This window comes from Eulemur rufifrons, chromosome 8 (genome assembly GCF_041146395.1).
Source record: "Eulemur rufifrons isolate Redbay chromosome 8, OSU_ERuf_1, whole genome shotgun sequence".
Classification (NCBI taxonomy): domain Eukaryota; kingdom Metazoa; phylum Chordata; class Mammalia; order Primates; family Lemuridae; genus Eulemur; species Eulemur rufifrons.
Genome location: NC_090990.1, coordinates 97061426 through 97074772, shown reverse-complemented (window position 1 = coordinate 97074772; position 13347 = coordinate 97061426). Strand labels below are relative to the sequence as shown.

The 13347-nt window shown below is 40.8% G+C and overlaps 1 protein-coding gene across 1 annotated transcript; it reads left to right on the top strand.

The window, feature by feature from the left end:
• Nucleotides 1-1949: 1949 nt before the first annotated feature.
• LOC138390330 (pyrin and HIN domain-containing protein 1-like) lies at nucleotides 1950-12085 on the top strand. The gene is made up of 8 exons (XM_069479206.1): nucleotides 1950-1998; nucleotides 2818-3009; nucleotides 4419-4576; nucleotides 5127-5291; nucleotides 7756-8178; nucleotides 9770-9958; nucleotides 11193-11360; nucleotides 12035-12085. Exons 1-8 carry the CDS (start codon nucleotides 1950-1952, stop codon nucleotides 12083-12085), a joined length of 1395 nt encoding a protein of 464 aa, XP_069335307.1.
• Nucleotides 12086-13347: the final 1262 nt, after the last annotated feature.

The window sequence follows — 13347 nt, the reverse complement described above, 5'->3', positions numbered from 1 at the left end:
GATTTCCAGTAGAATGACTCCACACAGGCTCTGAGCAGCCCCCTGATCAGCCCAGAGGTCTGCAGTGGAGGAGGGAGACCCCTCACAGATCAGGTTGCCTATAACTTTTCTCTCCTAAAATTCATTGTCACCTCAAGTTGCTTCTATACCACTGTCTTTCTGTCTTCCTAGGAGTATGCATTGTATTGGGACCCTCAGCTTAGTCTCTGAGATGGTGGATGATGCTTGTGAGCAAGACTCAGTCATGCCCTGTTTGATTGAGTTGGTAGATGCTATAATGAGCTACAGAGTTGTTCTCCTGTCAGTGGTTGATGCTTGCAGGAGACAGCCAACTGCAGAGATGTTCTTTTGTGCCTGTGATAAGCTCCAGTCCCTCAGGTGGAGCACTTGAATGTCCCAGGCTTTGGGAGAGGCCTTGCAGCTCCCAGGGGATTGCTTCATCTCCCCCACAGCAGAGGTGGGTGAATGGGTGAGGTTGGGCATGGTTAGACTGAGGGAGACAGGAAGGCTTTTCAAAGCCTCAGCAGGGCTCAGAGGTTGTTTCTCCTGCCTCTAGGGAAAGCTGCTGAGAGGAGGGTCAAGGCTGGTTATCCAAGCCAGAAAGGCTGCTTATGAGGGAGGGGCTGCATGTCCCAGACCAGCTGTGGAGAGTGAGCTTCACCCTTCTTGCGTTGCCCCTGCTCTCAGGCCCTGAACATGCTGCACTCAGTTGCTATGGCCCCACAGGCTGGAATCTTCCCCACTGGAGACCCCCCTCTTGTCTGACAGCACGGCTTTCCTGTGGGGGTGATGGCGCTTCCCCAGAGCGCCACTTCTTGTACCTCAACAGTGTTCTCCTATCAGTTCCTTCCACCTTGCCTCCTGAGTCCAGCTCCCATACCTCCTCAGTGTGGCCCCCTGCAAACTGTTCCAGTCCTGGGGTCACAGGATCCAGCCTGCATGTCTACCTGCTGGTGTGCATTTCCACAAAATGCCAGCAGGCAGGGAGCTCCCAAATCAGGCACCCTGGGTCACCTGCAGGTTCTCAAGGTGAAAGGCATGGGCTCCAGTCTGTGTGGAAACCTCAGACTGCAGGACATGCCAGCCGGGGAGAGGCTGCTGCTTGCAAATTCTCAGCTGAAACTACTCTCTGGTTGCAGTGGACTGGGGAGGGGAGGGGAGAGTTTACAGTCTGAGTGGAAGAAAGCCGGCTCTCTAGCCTCTGGGATCCCTATCCTCAAAGAGGAACCCCACGCGGAATGTCCAAGCTCTGGGATCATGCATGTTCTCCTCACAATTCCATGGTTGCCTCGGAGCTTGGGCTTGTGGGGCTGGAATAGCTTCCTAGGAACCTGGTAGGCCACTGATCACCAAGGGAATTTCAGAGGGAAAAAGGGATACCCCTTACCCCTTCACTGGGCTCTGAGCCTCTCTGGGTTTTGTTCTCACAATTATCTTCATTTCCTTTATCCTCCTCCTTCTCTGCTTTGCAATTTTTCTTCATGATGTCCCCAGTAGGCTCCGCCACTTCTCTCACTGATCTTAATCTGGGCTATGTCCCCTCTCCCCTCTCCTTTATCTGAAACCCTTCTTTCTTCTGGGACTGTCCGGAAAGTGGTGTCTCTAGGCAGCCATCCTTCCTCCTTCCAAACTCTATGGGCCTCTTCTATCTGAGGACACCCATGTTCTCTCAAATAGGAAACAAGTAATAGTGCCAGGAATTAAAATATCCCAATTATATAAAAGGTATGCAAAGACACTGTGCTTAAACTAAAAATTTTCATTAATTTTTTTAAAAACAATTGGAATCAATATCATGTACTTGGTATCATGAAGGAAATGCATGAAATGCTAAAGACATCCAGGTGAGTGGGTCAGCCTGCGTTAGGACTCTGGAAGCTTGCAGAAAACAAAGCCTCCAGCGAATCCTAAGTGTTGTATGGGAGGTAGACAGAGAAAGAAATGTACAAATGGCTTTCCAGACAGTACCAGAAGTAAAAAAAGATGCAGATATTCAAGGTAATCTAAGACATTTTAGGAATAAGAAATTTTTTGAAATGAGAATGGGGAAATATTGAAGGATTTCAGTGGGATAAAAACGTGGCAAGCCACAAGTAGAGAGAAAACTGGCTCTGGGAAAAGAGCTACTAAGTTAAATGAAGCCTAAAAAATGTCAAGCAGCTAATGAAATCAATTCAGTCAATAAATTCTGTGACTCTGCAGGAGAGAGCATGAAGATGTTCAGCAGAGTGGTAGTACTAAGGGCACAGAGGGTGCGAAGGACATAGTCAACACCAAGGCAGACGGGATGCTAGTGAGAACTGACTAGGGAAGAGACAGTGGAGGACTGGGATTGGGACTGCAGCTCAGAACTCAGAAGGGTATTTGTGTAAGGTAGGAAGGAGGCTGCAGACCATTTAAACATAAAGCAGTTTAGTCACAGTGGCGATGGGAGGAGTCAGGAAACAGCAGGCATCTGGCGACAGGCTCCAGCCCCAGTATAGGATAAGAGTAGGAACCAGAATATCTGGCATTGCACAGCCCATACTCTAGACACTGTAATGATTGACAGTTTCTAGACCTCCTTCTACCACACGCACCTGGACCCAACTCAACCATCCTCATTAAACAAGATGAATTTCATAGACGTTCCTAATGCAGCAGTTCTTGACCCAATGTCCACAGTGACATATCTGGTCTTCAAGTCCTTCTTGGTGGGACCTCTTCCCACATCCATGGAAAGCACTTCCATATGGGCTCCTCACTTGGGTAGGCACAAGCAGTCATTTAAATTGTCTGTATAGGTGTGTGACATTCTATGCCATTTTTCTCTTGCAGCCTCACCTATGTCTTTAAATATGACAGATGAATGCTGGAAAATTGTTCTACTTAAAGGTTTAGAGGACACCAGTGATTACCAGTTTAGAATGATTAAGTTCTTACTGGCCAGTACGTTAAACCTGAGGAAGGAAATGCAAGAAAAATATGACAAAGTTCAGATTGCTAACTTGATGGTTGACAAATTCCCACGTGACGCTGGTGTGGACAAAATTATACAACTATGCAAAGATATGCCAGCACTTCAACACATTGCATAAATTATTTTTTTGCAATGTTTAGAACATTTTATTAAACTACAAAATTGTTGGAATTAATCTAAATAGAAAAACAGTAAATATTTACAAAAACATTGATAACATCACTCAAGTCACACATGTAACAATGTAGAAAGGTCTTAAAAAGTTGACAAATTGAAATTATGGAGACTTCCCCAAATGGATCTAACAGCTTACTGCTGAGCATGGATGGCATCAATACAATATGTAAGACCTTGGAGCAAACATTGTCCCCAATCTTATACAATCCAGTCCTTCCTAGAAACTTGTTTCTCTCTTTGGGAGATTCAGACTCAGAGACAGCCAGAGGGGACAAGTCAGGAGTTGAATCGTCACATAACTGGTCTAATTTTCTTCATTCTGTTGACTGTGTTGCAGAAATTCTTAAGAAGGAAAAGCCAAAAGGTAACAGGGAACACTCCCTATCTGCCACTGTCCCCAACCCTTCTCAACCTTGACTAGAACCTCACCTTGGACAAAGTTGGTATATCCCTGTCATAATTTGTGACCCAGTGGCCTTGACAGTGTTGATACTTCAGATGCCAACAAGTTAACAACTTAGAACAACCCATTTCTAATGGAGATTTTTGTATTTTGGAGGGTGCATTTGGGATGCATGAAAGAATTAGAATGAGAGGGAGTTGATGAGAGACTGACATTTCCACTATATTAGAAAGGCTGATAATGACAAAATAAACTTTTAAAACTTGTTCATATTTGAAATAAGTACATTTAATTGATTAATGTATGTGTCCTATTGAGAATATTTAGCCCATCGTTATGCCTTATAAAAAAAAAAAAACAGAGGTAGTAGTTAAGTACAAACCTACCTCTAAGAAGGGTGAAATTCTTCCCTGTCATAAAATTAATAAGTTAAATATATATATTTAAAGCCAAAGTCCAAATCACCGTACCGTACCTCACAAACATATATCACATTTCCACTCACTGGTTGTGTAATTTGCATAGATTATCTGGAGAACACGACCAAGCAGAGAACCTCATGAGAACTTTTTATTTTAGAAAGGAAATGATAGGAGAGCAGGATTAGGAAAGGACTGGACTGATCACTTGCAGTTCAGAGGATGGGAAGGATGTGCTCAGGCCCGGGGGGAGGCAAACAGGAAACACTGAGGAGCACAAGACAGTGCCTGTGCCTGAACCTGTGCAGTGACTACTAGTCACCTTGAGGCTGGGCTGGGCTAAAGCAGTGGAGCTCACCTGAGCTCTCAGCAGAAGCTGAAAGGAATTAGTATGGAAACTGCTTCAGTTCTGTGAGACCATCAGCTCTGGGTTTATATGTCCTCCTTTTTTCTGCATTAGTTGTGAATAAAATTAAATCCACACCAGAAAAAAGAACAACCCCTTCAGAGAAGAGCAAGCAGAAAGAAAAGGGTCCTGCTACACCTGCTCCAGAAAGAAAAAGGTCCACAAGCACATCTCTCACATCTGAAGGCACAGAGGTGACTCCTGGACCTCAGGTAAGATTGAGAAAGAGCAATGGGTTTCAAGACCCACAGAGGAAACTCTGCTAAGCTCTTCCACCCAATCTCTCCATCAGACAGTGATGGCTTCATTAGTTTCCAATCAAGTTTAAGATTCAGAAAATTGCCTAATAATTGATCATCTTCTTTGTGCAAGGAATTAAGGGAAAAACTTAAGTAAGCATAATGTACATATATGTAACCTAAATGTATCTTTAACCCCACTAGAGAGGAGTAGTAATTTGGGAATCAGGTAGCAAAATGCTTTGCCTATGTTTATAAAATCCTAGTTTTACCATTTCTGAGTCAGCACATCCCTCAACAGAAGAAATTAGAGAAATGAAATGATTTGTATAAATTTATCCTCTTCCTTTGTTAAAAGAAATGCTGAATGTCCACCTCTTACATGTCCAGGGATGGACAGAACCCCCTCAAGTTTCCATGAAACACATTGATAGCTATAATAAGACAACTTCCCAGGAATGAAAATATGCCTTACTACATTTGACACTGAAATTGAATAACAGGAAAATCAAACTATTTTCAGAAAAGGAAAAACACAGCCAAAGGAAAGGATGGGACCAAAAGGATTAAGGTGTCAGAGGAGCAGACTCAGCCTCCCTGTCCTGCAGGAGCCAGCACGTCCAGAGCCCTGGGCCATCCCCCACCTCTCCAGACTGCATCAGCTCCACCCAGCAATTCCTCAACTGAGGTATGCTCTTCCTGGTCTCCTTTGCTTCAGTTTCTTCTACTAAAAATACAGAAATCTTATCTCATCTTCTACTTTAAAATAGCACCAATAATTAGCAAGTTAATGAAAGGTATATATTGAGAATTCACAACATTTTAAGCTTTTGCTTCCACAGGGATATTGATGAACCTGAAAATGTCTCTGAGTGCAGAATGTTTTCTGTCCTGAGTTGTCTGGGGAGAGACAGACAGGTGTAGGGTCCATAAGAGTACAGGGGGATACAGCAGTTGGGTCACTGTACACAGCTCCCGTATCTTTCATACCTCTTCCCTTTGCTCACTAATCTGTTCAAGTTTCTTTGGCCAGCACCGTGCTCCTTTCCACTTCAGGATTTTCACAAACCATGTTACTTTCACCTAGAGAACTCTTACTTACCTGGGCAACCCTACTCTTCCTTTAGATCCCAACATTGATATCTTGTCCTCGGGAAATGCTCACTGAAACTACAGTGACAAAGGTGAAACCTTCATGGTGCTCTGTGGGAGAAGCTTATTTCTTTATTTTCTGCTATTTAATGATAACTGAAATTAAGAAATGTTTATCTTTCCCACCTTACTCTGAGTTCCAGGATTAGGGTTCCTTTGTCAGCCTGTGGACCAGTGTATCCCAGAGCCTAGATCAGTGTCTGCCTTGTAGGAAGCTCTCAGTAAATACATTTATTCAATGAAAAAGTGAAAACTAAGTCCAAAGATATGAATCAGTACAGCTAATGAAAGATCAAATAACTTTCATCTGACTCAAAGAAATGTGGTATACGTTGTGAGGCCCAAACGTTCAAAAACAAAAAGAAGTTATGGATTAGGGAAGTGGGTCAAGAAGTTTAGGAAAACCCAAGGCTGAAAGAACACCATATACTAATGCACAGAAATGAAAGAAAGTGAACTTCAATTTATAATTATATGTTTCTGATAATTCTTATGAAATTGTCCTCTTAACAAATTTAGAAAGTCCAGCCTTTGCTGTATGCATGCATCAGGGACAGTCTAATAACTAATTGAAACTTCAGTGAGTTTTATTCCAAAAATGAATGACTTATGTTTCTATGATAAACAATAGAACAGATATAGACTATGATGGGCCACAAGTGAAGAACCCACAGCGTCAGCCACAAATGAAACATGCTCTACGTTTTTTCTGATAATAGATTTTTATCTTAACACAAGATTATTTTGGAAAAAAGTCCAAATGCCAGCAACCACTCAAACAGAAAATATTTAAATTTAAATTACCATAAATTACACCATCCCTATTATGATACATTTTTTTCTATACCCTTTCAGATTCTCTCCTATGAAAGTACATACACAATTATGCTGAAAATGGTATCATACAATATATTGTCTCATTATTTATCTCTGAGTAACTGTACAATCCCCTTTATGTATGCTGCGTATTCAAATGACTCCTTATAAGGTTGCATATTAGTGTTGCTATTAATATTCTCATGTATGAGTCTGCTGTTACTGATTAACTTGCATTGGGGAAAGGGCTTTCCAGTGTTAGGCTGAACTGCTCATGTTCATAAGAAGACATATCCAATCAAGGCCAGTCATCCACATGAGATCACTGTGTGTGGTATCCCAGGCCAGAGCATCCCACAGCCTGCTGGATTGTGGATGAGCCCCACCCATGCCTCCCACAATTCTCCTGATTGACTAAACCACCTCCCTTTAAAGCATTCTGCTGCAAATTTAGGAGACCAGGAAGTTATGGAGAAAGGGTATTAAAGATAAATAAATCACCCGGATTCCAGGTTTCTGACAGGGAGCTCCTCCTAGAGCCCAACATTGAGAACTGCTGTGATGGTGGAAGCGGCCATCTCCAGAGCGTCACTACCCTGAATCTTCTGACATTAGGGTATCAGGAAGGCTTCAGACCACGTGTGTTCCCACCTGCTGTAACAGCACTGAATGTTAGAGGAACTATGACTTACACTCCCTAAATTGCCCAGTCTACACTGGTGATAACTGAAAACTCTTCATGTCTGTGGTTTGCAGTGGGCATCATCTTCCATTTTCAGTGCTATTTATTTTTACTTGTCTATTTGATACTTTCCCATTCTAATCTGGTAAGAGTAAGACTACAATTTGTTATTTTTTCCTTAAATTATTTTAAAAGTACTTCATGGCAAAGCTCTCAGAATCCACTGCTCTGGTGTTCCTCTTATGCTTTACTTCTTAAGGATTATTCTTTCACAAAATGTTCTCCTGCTTTCCACACATGCAGTCTCCTCTATGACATCCTCTGGCTGTGGCACCAGTTCAGGATATGCTCTGCTGCCTTGCTCAGCGGCCTCCATCCTGGCCACAGCTCTAAACATCTGTAAATATTGCTGGGCTCCAGGTTATGACTGAGGTCACTGGGTAGTGGTTCTTTATTCCCCACTCAAAAATTTTCCTTTGTTCTCCTGTGCTATTGTACACAGACCCCAAAACCACTGGCCACCTCTCAGGCAACGACTAGAAAACCTGATCTCCGAAAGGGCCCAATGGTGGTGATGGTGCTGAGTGCAGCAGATCCATTTGCATATGAGTCCTCAGAAAAGGAGACCAAAAAAATGTTTCATGCTACGGTGGCTACAGAGAAACAGTTCTTTCATGTGAAGGTTTTCAACATCAAGTTGAAGAGAATATTCACCAGAAGGAGAATTATCACCCTATCAGATTATTTTGAATATGACCATCTCCTAGAGGTGAATGAAGCCTCTTCTGTATCTGAAGCTGGTCCTGACCAAAAGATTGAGGTTCCGAACAACATCATGAGCAGAGCAAAAGAAACCCTGCTGATAGATATTATTAAAACGCAAGCTTCTGGAACTATTGTATATGGATTATGTACACTACGTTCGGTAAGTCCTCAAAATTCTTTTGTTTCATATCTCCACCAATATCTGAAATTAAAAGTCTTTTGTGGTGTTAAATGCAGTTTTACCTATTTACTGAACATTAGAACCCTGGACTCTCTCAACACTAATGATAAGTGGACAAAATCTTTTCTCAGGATAAGACTGGGAATTAGGGAAACTATTAATATTCTCCTTCTCATGTTTTCCTTCCCAGAATATTATCCTGCACTTTTTAGGAAAATGTTCACTGTGAAGCCTTGAGATTTCACCAGCTATGACTATGTATTATTCTAAACCACAATGGTTGAGAACAGTATAGGGTCTAGATCCATATACATATTCTACTAAATTTATTTGTTTGTTTATTTGTTTGTTTTTAAAGAGAATCTCACTCTGTTGCCCTGGCTAGAGTGCCGTGGTGTCAGCCTAGCTCAGAGTAACCTCAAACTCGTGGGCTCAAGCTATCTTCCTGCTTCAGCCTTGCAAGTAACTGGGACTACAGGAGTGTGCCATGATGCCCAGCTTATTTTTTCTGTTTTTAGGAGAAACAGCTCTTGCTCAGGCTGGTCTCCAACTCCTGAGCTCAAGCAACTCTCCCGCTTTGGCCTTCAAGACTGCTAGGATTATAGGTGTGAGCTACTGAGCCCGGCCTAAATATATATTTGATTATTACCTCAGCTGTAACAATAATCACTCTATTTTCATTTTGGATGAAGTATTGCTCTTTGAGATTTGAGTTCTGTTTTTTAAAGTCAGAGCAAGTAGTGAATCGCCTGAACATGCCTGAAACACAAAGGCAGTCAACTAGTTAGGATGATATTGTAACCAAATGAGAATCATTCATCAAAAAGGTATTGAACAACTGAGAAGTCTGAATTTAGGTGATACTTAGAAATTCAGGTCATCTAAACATGCCTTTAGATATGCCAGAAAAAAAAAAAAAAAGCACAAAGTGGTTTACCATAAAACATTCAAACCAAAAACAATCCATAACCTGATATTAATTCAAGTAATTTCTCATATGATTAACAGCTCACACCACAGTATATTTGTTTTCTAGTAAAACCCCTTGTTTTCCCTGCATTATTTTCTGTCCACACTCTTAAAGTGATCATTGTCATGAACCCAATTCTAAACTTGAAGAGTTATAGCCTTGGTGAGCAAGAAAGTATAAATTTTGAACTTAAGGACCTGAGCTCAGGAGGGGAGAAAGACTCAGTAAATAGAAAAGGTAGAAAAGGTAATTAGGGAGTTACTAGAACCTTCCATTTTATTACAGATCTCTCATAAGCTACTGAATACATAGATGTAGCAGATCCATCCTTTTGCATGGAGGAAGAGGTCATAAAAGCCTCCCAAGGATTTCAGATTCCTCTGGATAAAGGTGCTTTGGGAATCATAGCTGTCTTGGAGGTGAAAGCAGTAGAAAATTGGAAAATAACCCACTCTTCTAGAGCTGTCATATATGTATGTTTGCACAGTACTAGCACGTGCTGTCCTGCAACTTGTTTTAACCTGTCACAAGGTATGTTCTCTTATGTACGGTACTTATTAACTATGTTCTCAAGAATTGGATATTAATTTTCTGTTGCAGAAAATAGTAAATAAGAACAGCACAATCTATGAAATTCAGGATAATACAGGAAACATGGAAGTAGTGGGGAAAGGGAAATGTCACGATATTCCCTGTGAAGAAGGAAATAAACTTCAGCTCTTCTGCTTTCGACTGAGAAAAAAGAAACAGACATCAAAACTGGTTTCTGAAATACATAGTTTCATTCAGGTGAGAATTAGCTTTCTAAAGAGGAAATGATTTGATTTAAGTTTTCTAAGAACCAGATTTATTCTTTTTTACCCATAGAGTCAAGCCAAAAGTATGAAAGAACAAATGATGCCTTGTAGTCATAGTTCAATGGAGAAACTTATTCAAATACAGTAAGATAATAGCATTCTTTATTGGCTTCAACAGGATTTGAAACCTGTGCTAAATGTTATAATATTTGAAGACATTAAGAGAGTGGGGTACTAATTTCACACAGTGGTTAAAAGCGAGGGATTGGGAATAGGGTAGACTTGGTCTACATCTGGCTGATTTGTTGCGTGGTATTGGGGAAGTAGCTTACATGTTCCTCATCAGATGCTTTGATCATTAGTGAGATTATGGATGTGCATTTCTTTTTTTTTTTTTTTTTTTGAGACAGAGTCTCACTCTGTTGCCCAGGCTAGAGTGAGTGCCGTGGCGTCAGCCTAGCTCACAGCAACCTCAAACTCCTGAGCTCAAGCGATCCTCCTGTCTCAGCCTCCCAAGTAGCTGGGACTACAGGCATGCACCACCATGCCCGGCTAATTTTTTCTATATATATTTAGCTGTCCATATAATTTCTTTCTATTTTTAGTAGAGATGGGGTCTCGCTCTTGCTCAGGCTGGTCTCGAACTCCTGAGCTCAAACGATCCGCCCACCTCGGCCTCCCAGAGTGCTAGGATTACAGGCGTGAGCCACCACGCCCGGCCTGGATGTGCATTTCTTATTTCAGTGCCTTGTACATTATGAGAAATCTACATGCAATAGGTACTATTGTTCTTAGCAAGGTAAAGACAGACATTGGAAAGTCTTCTAGGCAGAAAAATTATCATATATAAAAAAATCAACCTTGTAAAATGGCATGTGAGTTCTCTGCAACTATGATATATGTTGAAAGGTATGGGAAACTGATGGTAGAGACATAAAAAGCAAACTATACTGAGGTGTGTTTTGTCATAAAGATAGAAATGGAGTTTTCATTGTAAAAAAAATCAGTAAGTAAATATTGAACAATTTTGTGCATAAGTATGCCTGATCATTTTACATGTTAGCAAAAAATATTTTGGCAATTTCCTGCAGCAATACATTAGAGACAGGCTATGTTTGAAGGTAACTAACATGAACCTAATAAAGGATGATATTCTCTGAAATGAAAAGATGCTGTGCTGCTTCTTATATTGAAAGCCATTAAACAGAAAAAATGAATGCTTCCAGGTAATGAAAGAAACAAACCAGAGAATCTATGACTTCAACACATTGAAAATATCCAAGGAGCAGAGTGAGGCTCCAAACCGTTCAGAGGCCGGTGCAGCCCTGATTCAGAGTCATCCCCAGACTCCTCAGATGCCTCCAGCAGCCCCATCCAGCACTTTCTTACGTAAGGTACAGTCTCCTGAGTCCCATTCCGCGTGTCTCCCAACCACAATTACAGGATCATCACAATGTTGAAGGAGCTTCTCCTCTCTTCCCTAGCTGTGTACAATCTCTGTATGACATTAGATCACTAATACATTTATCAAATGCATACATTGAAATCTTACCAGATCATAGACCTTTGCTATTTAAAAGGTGTGCATTTATGAAATGATTGCTGCCTCAAGGGGGTTACTCTCTCGTGTTGGTGCAGCTGTAAAGAAAGAGAGAGGAAGAGGTCAGACCAGTGTAGATGAAGACTAGAGTGTATTCAGACTCTACATTCCAGTTTCATTCACCCCGTTCCCCTTTGCTTACAGGTAATACCTCTGAATTTATTTCCAAGCTTCCAAATTTCCTTTAATATTACAAATCTTCACATAAGCTTTTTCCTTGTTGGGAATCTATTCCCCTTATCTTATCATTGGTACAACTCTCCTCAAATTTCAGGTGCCAAGTTAAAGTCTTTCCTCTGGCAAGTTCTCCCTGAGACAGGACTACCAGAACTGATGAGCCTTCCCATGCTTTCCTTTCACAGGTCCTCTTGTCAATAAGGATAAACTACTCATTTCACAGAAGTGAATAGAGAGGCTTATATCAAAGATGTCTCTAATACTACCTTTATCTGGGGTTTCCCTTAACAGAGTCAGCACAGCGCAGGAAATAAGTTTGCACCGGAGCAAATCCCAGCATAGAATATGGAACAACAATGACAATATTGTTTCTACCTTTTAATCACTGACTAGGTGCTTGTTCTAAAATATGTGTTCGTTATGTATTTTTTCCCATTCATTCTGGATGATACTCATGAGGATGCTATTCTCTGTTCCAATTCAAATAAAATAATGCTGAGGTGCACAGAGCTTAAAAATCTTCCCAATTTCTCAAATTTAGTGTTAGAGTCAGCATACATATCCAGCCTTATAGAAACCTAAAACTTGAAACACTAATCATTATATGTGGCTTTATATTAGCAATTTAGATATACCAATGTCAGTAATTTATTTATAAAAATTTCAGAATTGATAATGTCACGTTCTGTATGTGTTTGCATTGCCCAGGCTCCTAAAGCTTTCCTCTAAGGAATGAAGTCCTAGGGGTGATCAAAGGGTGTTCTAATAAGGAATTAACTCTCCAGAAGGAGATTCTGTTATCCTCCTAACAAAGACTGCATTTTATATATTACATAACTGAATGCTATAAGTAGCAAAATCTATGGAATTAACCCAATATAATGAATGGTCGAAATGGTAAAATTTAGTAAGAATAAGGGTAGTAAATTATATGATGACAGATACACTTTCTTACCCTTGGCAAAAGGTGAAAAAAAAAAAGAAGGAAAAAACACTTACTGGGAATACCCAGATGGATTCTTGAATATTTCTAAATATTACTGAGAATCAAAAAGATGGTGGCTATGCATGCTACAAAACAGCATAATTTCCAAAGGATGTGTGAAGAAATAACATCACATTTTTAAGATTAAAAAAAAAAACCCACCAGATTTCTGCATCTGGAATTGTGCATTTGACAGAATCCTTCTAGCATGGTGATGATCAAAACACATAAAGCAACATAGTGCTGGGTTTCCTGGGACCTAAAGAACATATAATAGGAACCATTTTGTATATTTGCCTGATGAGAAAAACTTAACTAACAAACACCTATTAGGACAACCAACATTTTGTGAGGCTTGCTCCCTTGTAATCAGGCAGGGTTACCTACCAAAACATGACCCAAAGAATTGTGCTTCACTAAGTTAGCTTAAACCAGCTTTCAGCATAGGTACAGCCAGTAGTCCATGCCAGACTAGTGAAGTTTCTAGCCCTTGAGCTTTGACATTTTCAGGGTGCATGTGGTAATGCTGGTTTCTCTGGATGCAGGAGAGGAGATTAAGGATTCTACATGTATACTATTATTCCAGAAAAAATTGACAGTGAGGATCCTGTTAAAAGGC

Coding starts and splice junctions, on each gene's coding strand:
- LOC138390330 (XM_069479206.1), top strand. CDS start 1,950: ATGGCTTTCCAGACAGTACCAGAAGTAAAAAAAGATGCAGATATTCAA. Junction 8,179..9,769: donor GATTATGTACACTACGTTCG/GTAAGTCCTCAA, acceptor TTTCTGTTGCAG/AAAATAGTAAATAAGAACAG. Junction 11,361..12,034: donor CCAGCACTTTCTTACGTAAG/GTACAGTCTCCT, acceptor TTCCCTTAACAG/AGTCAGCACAGCGCAGGAAA.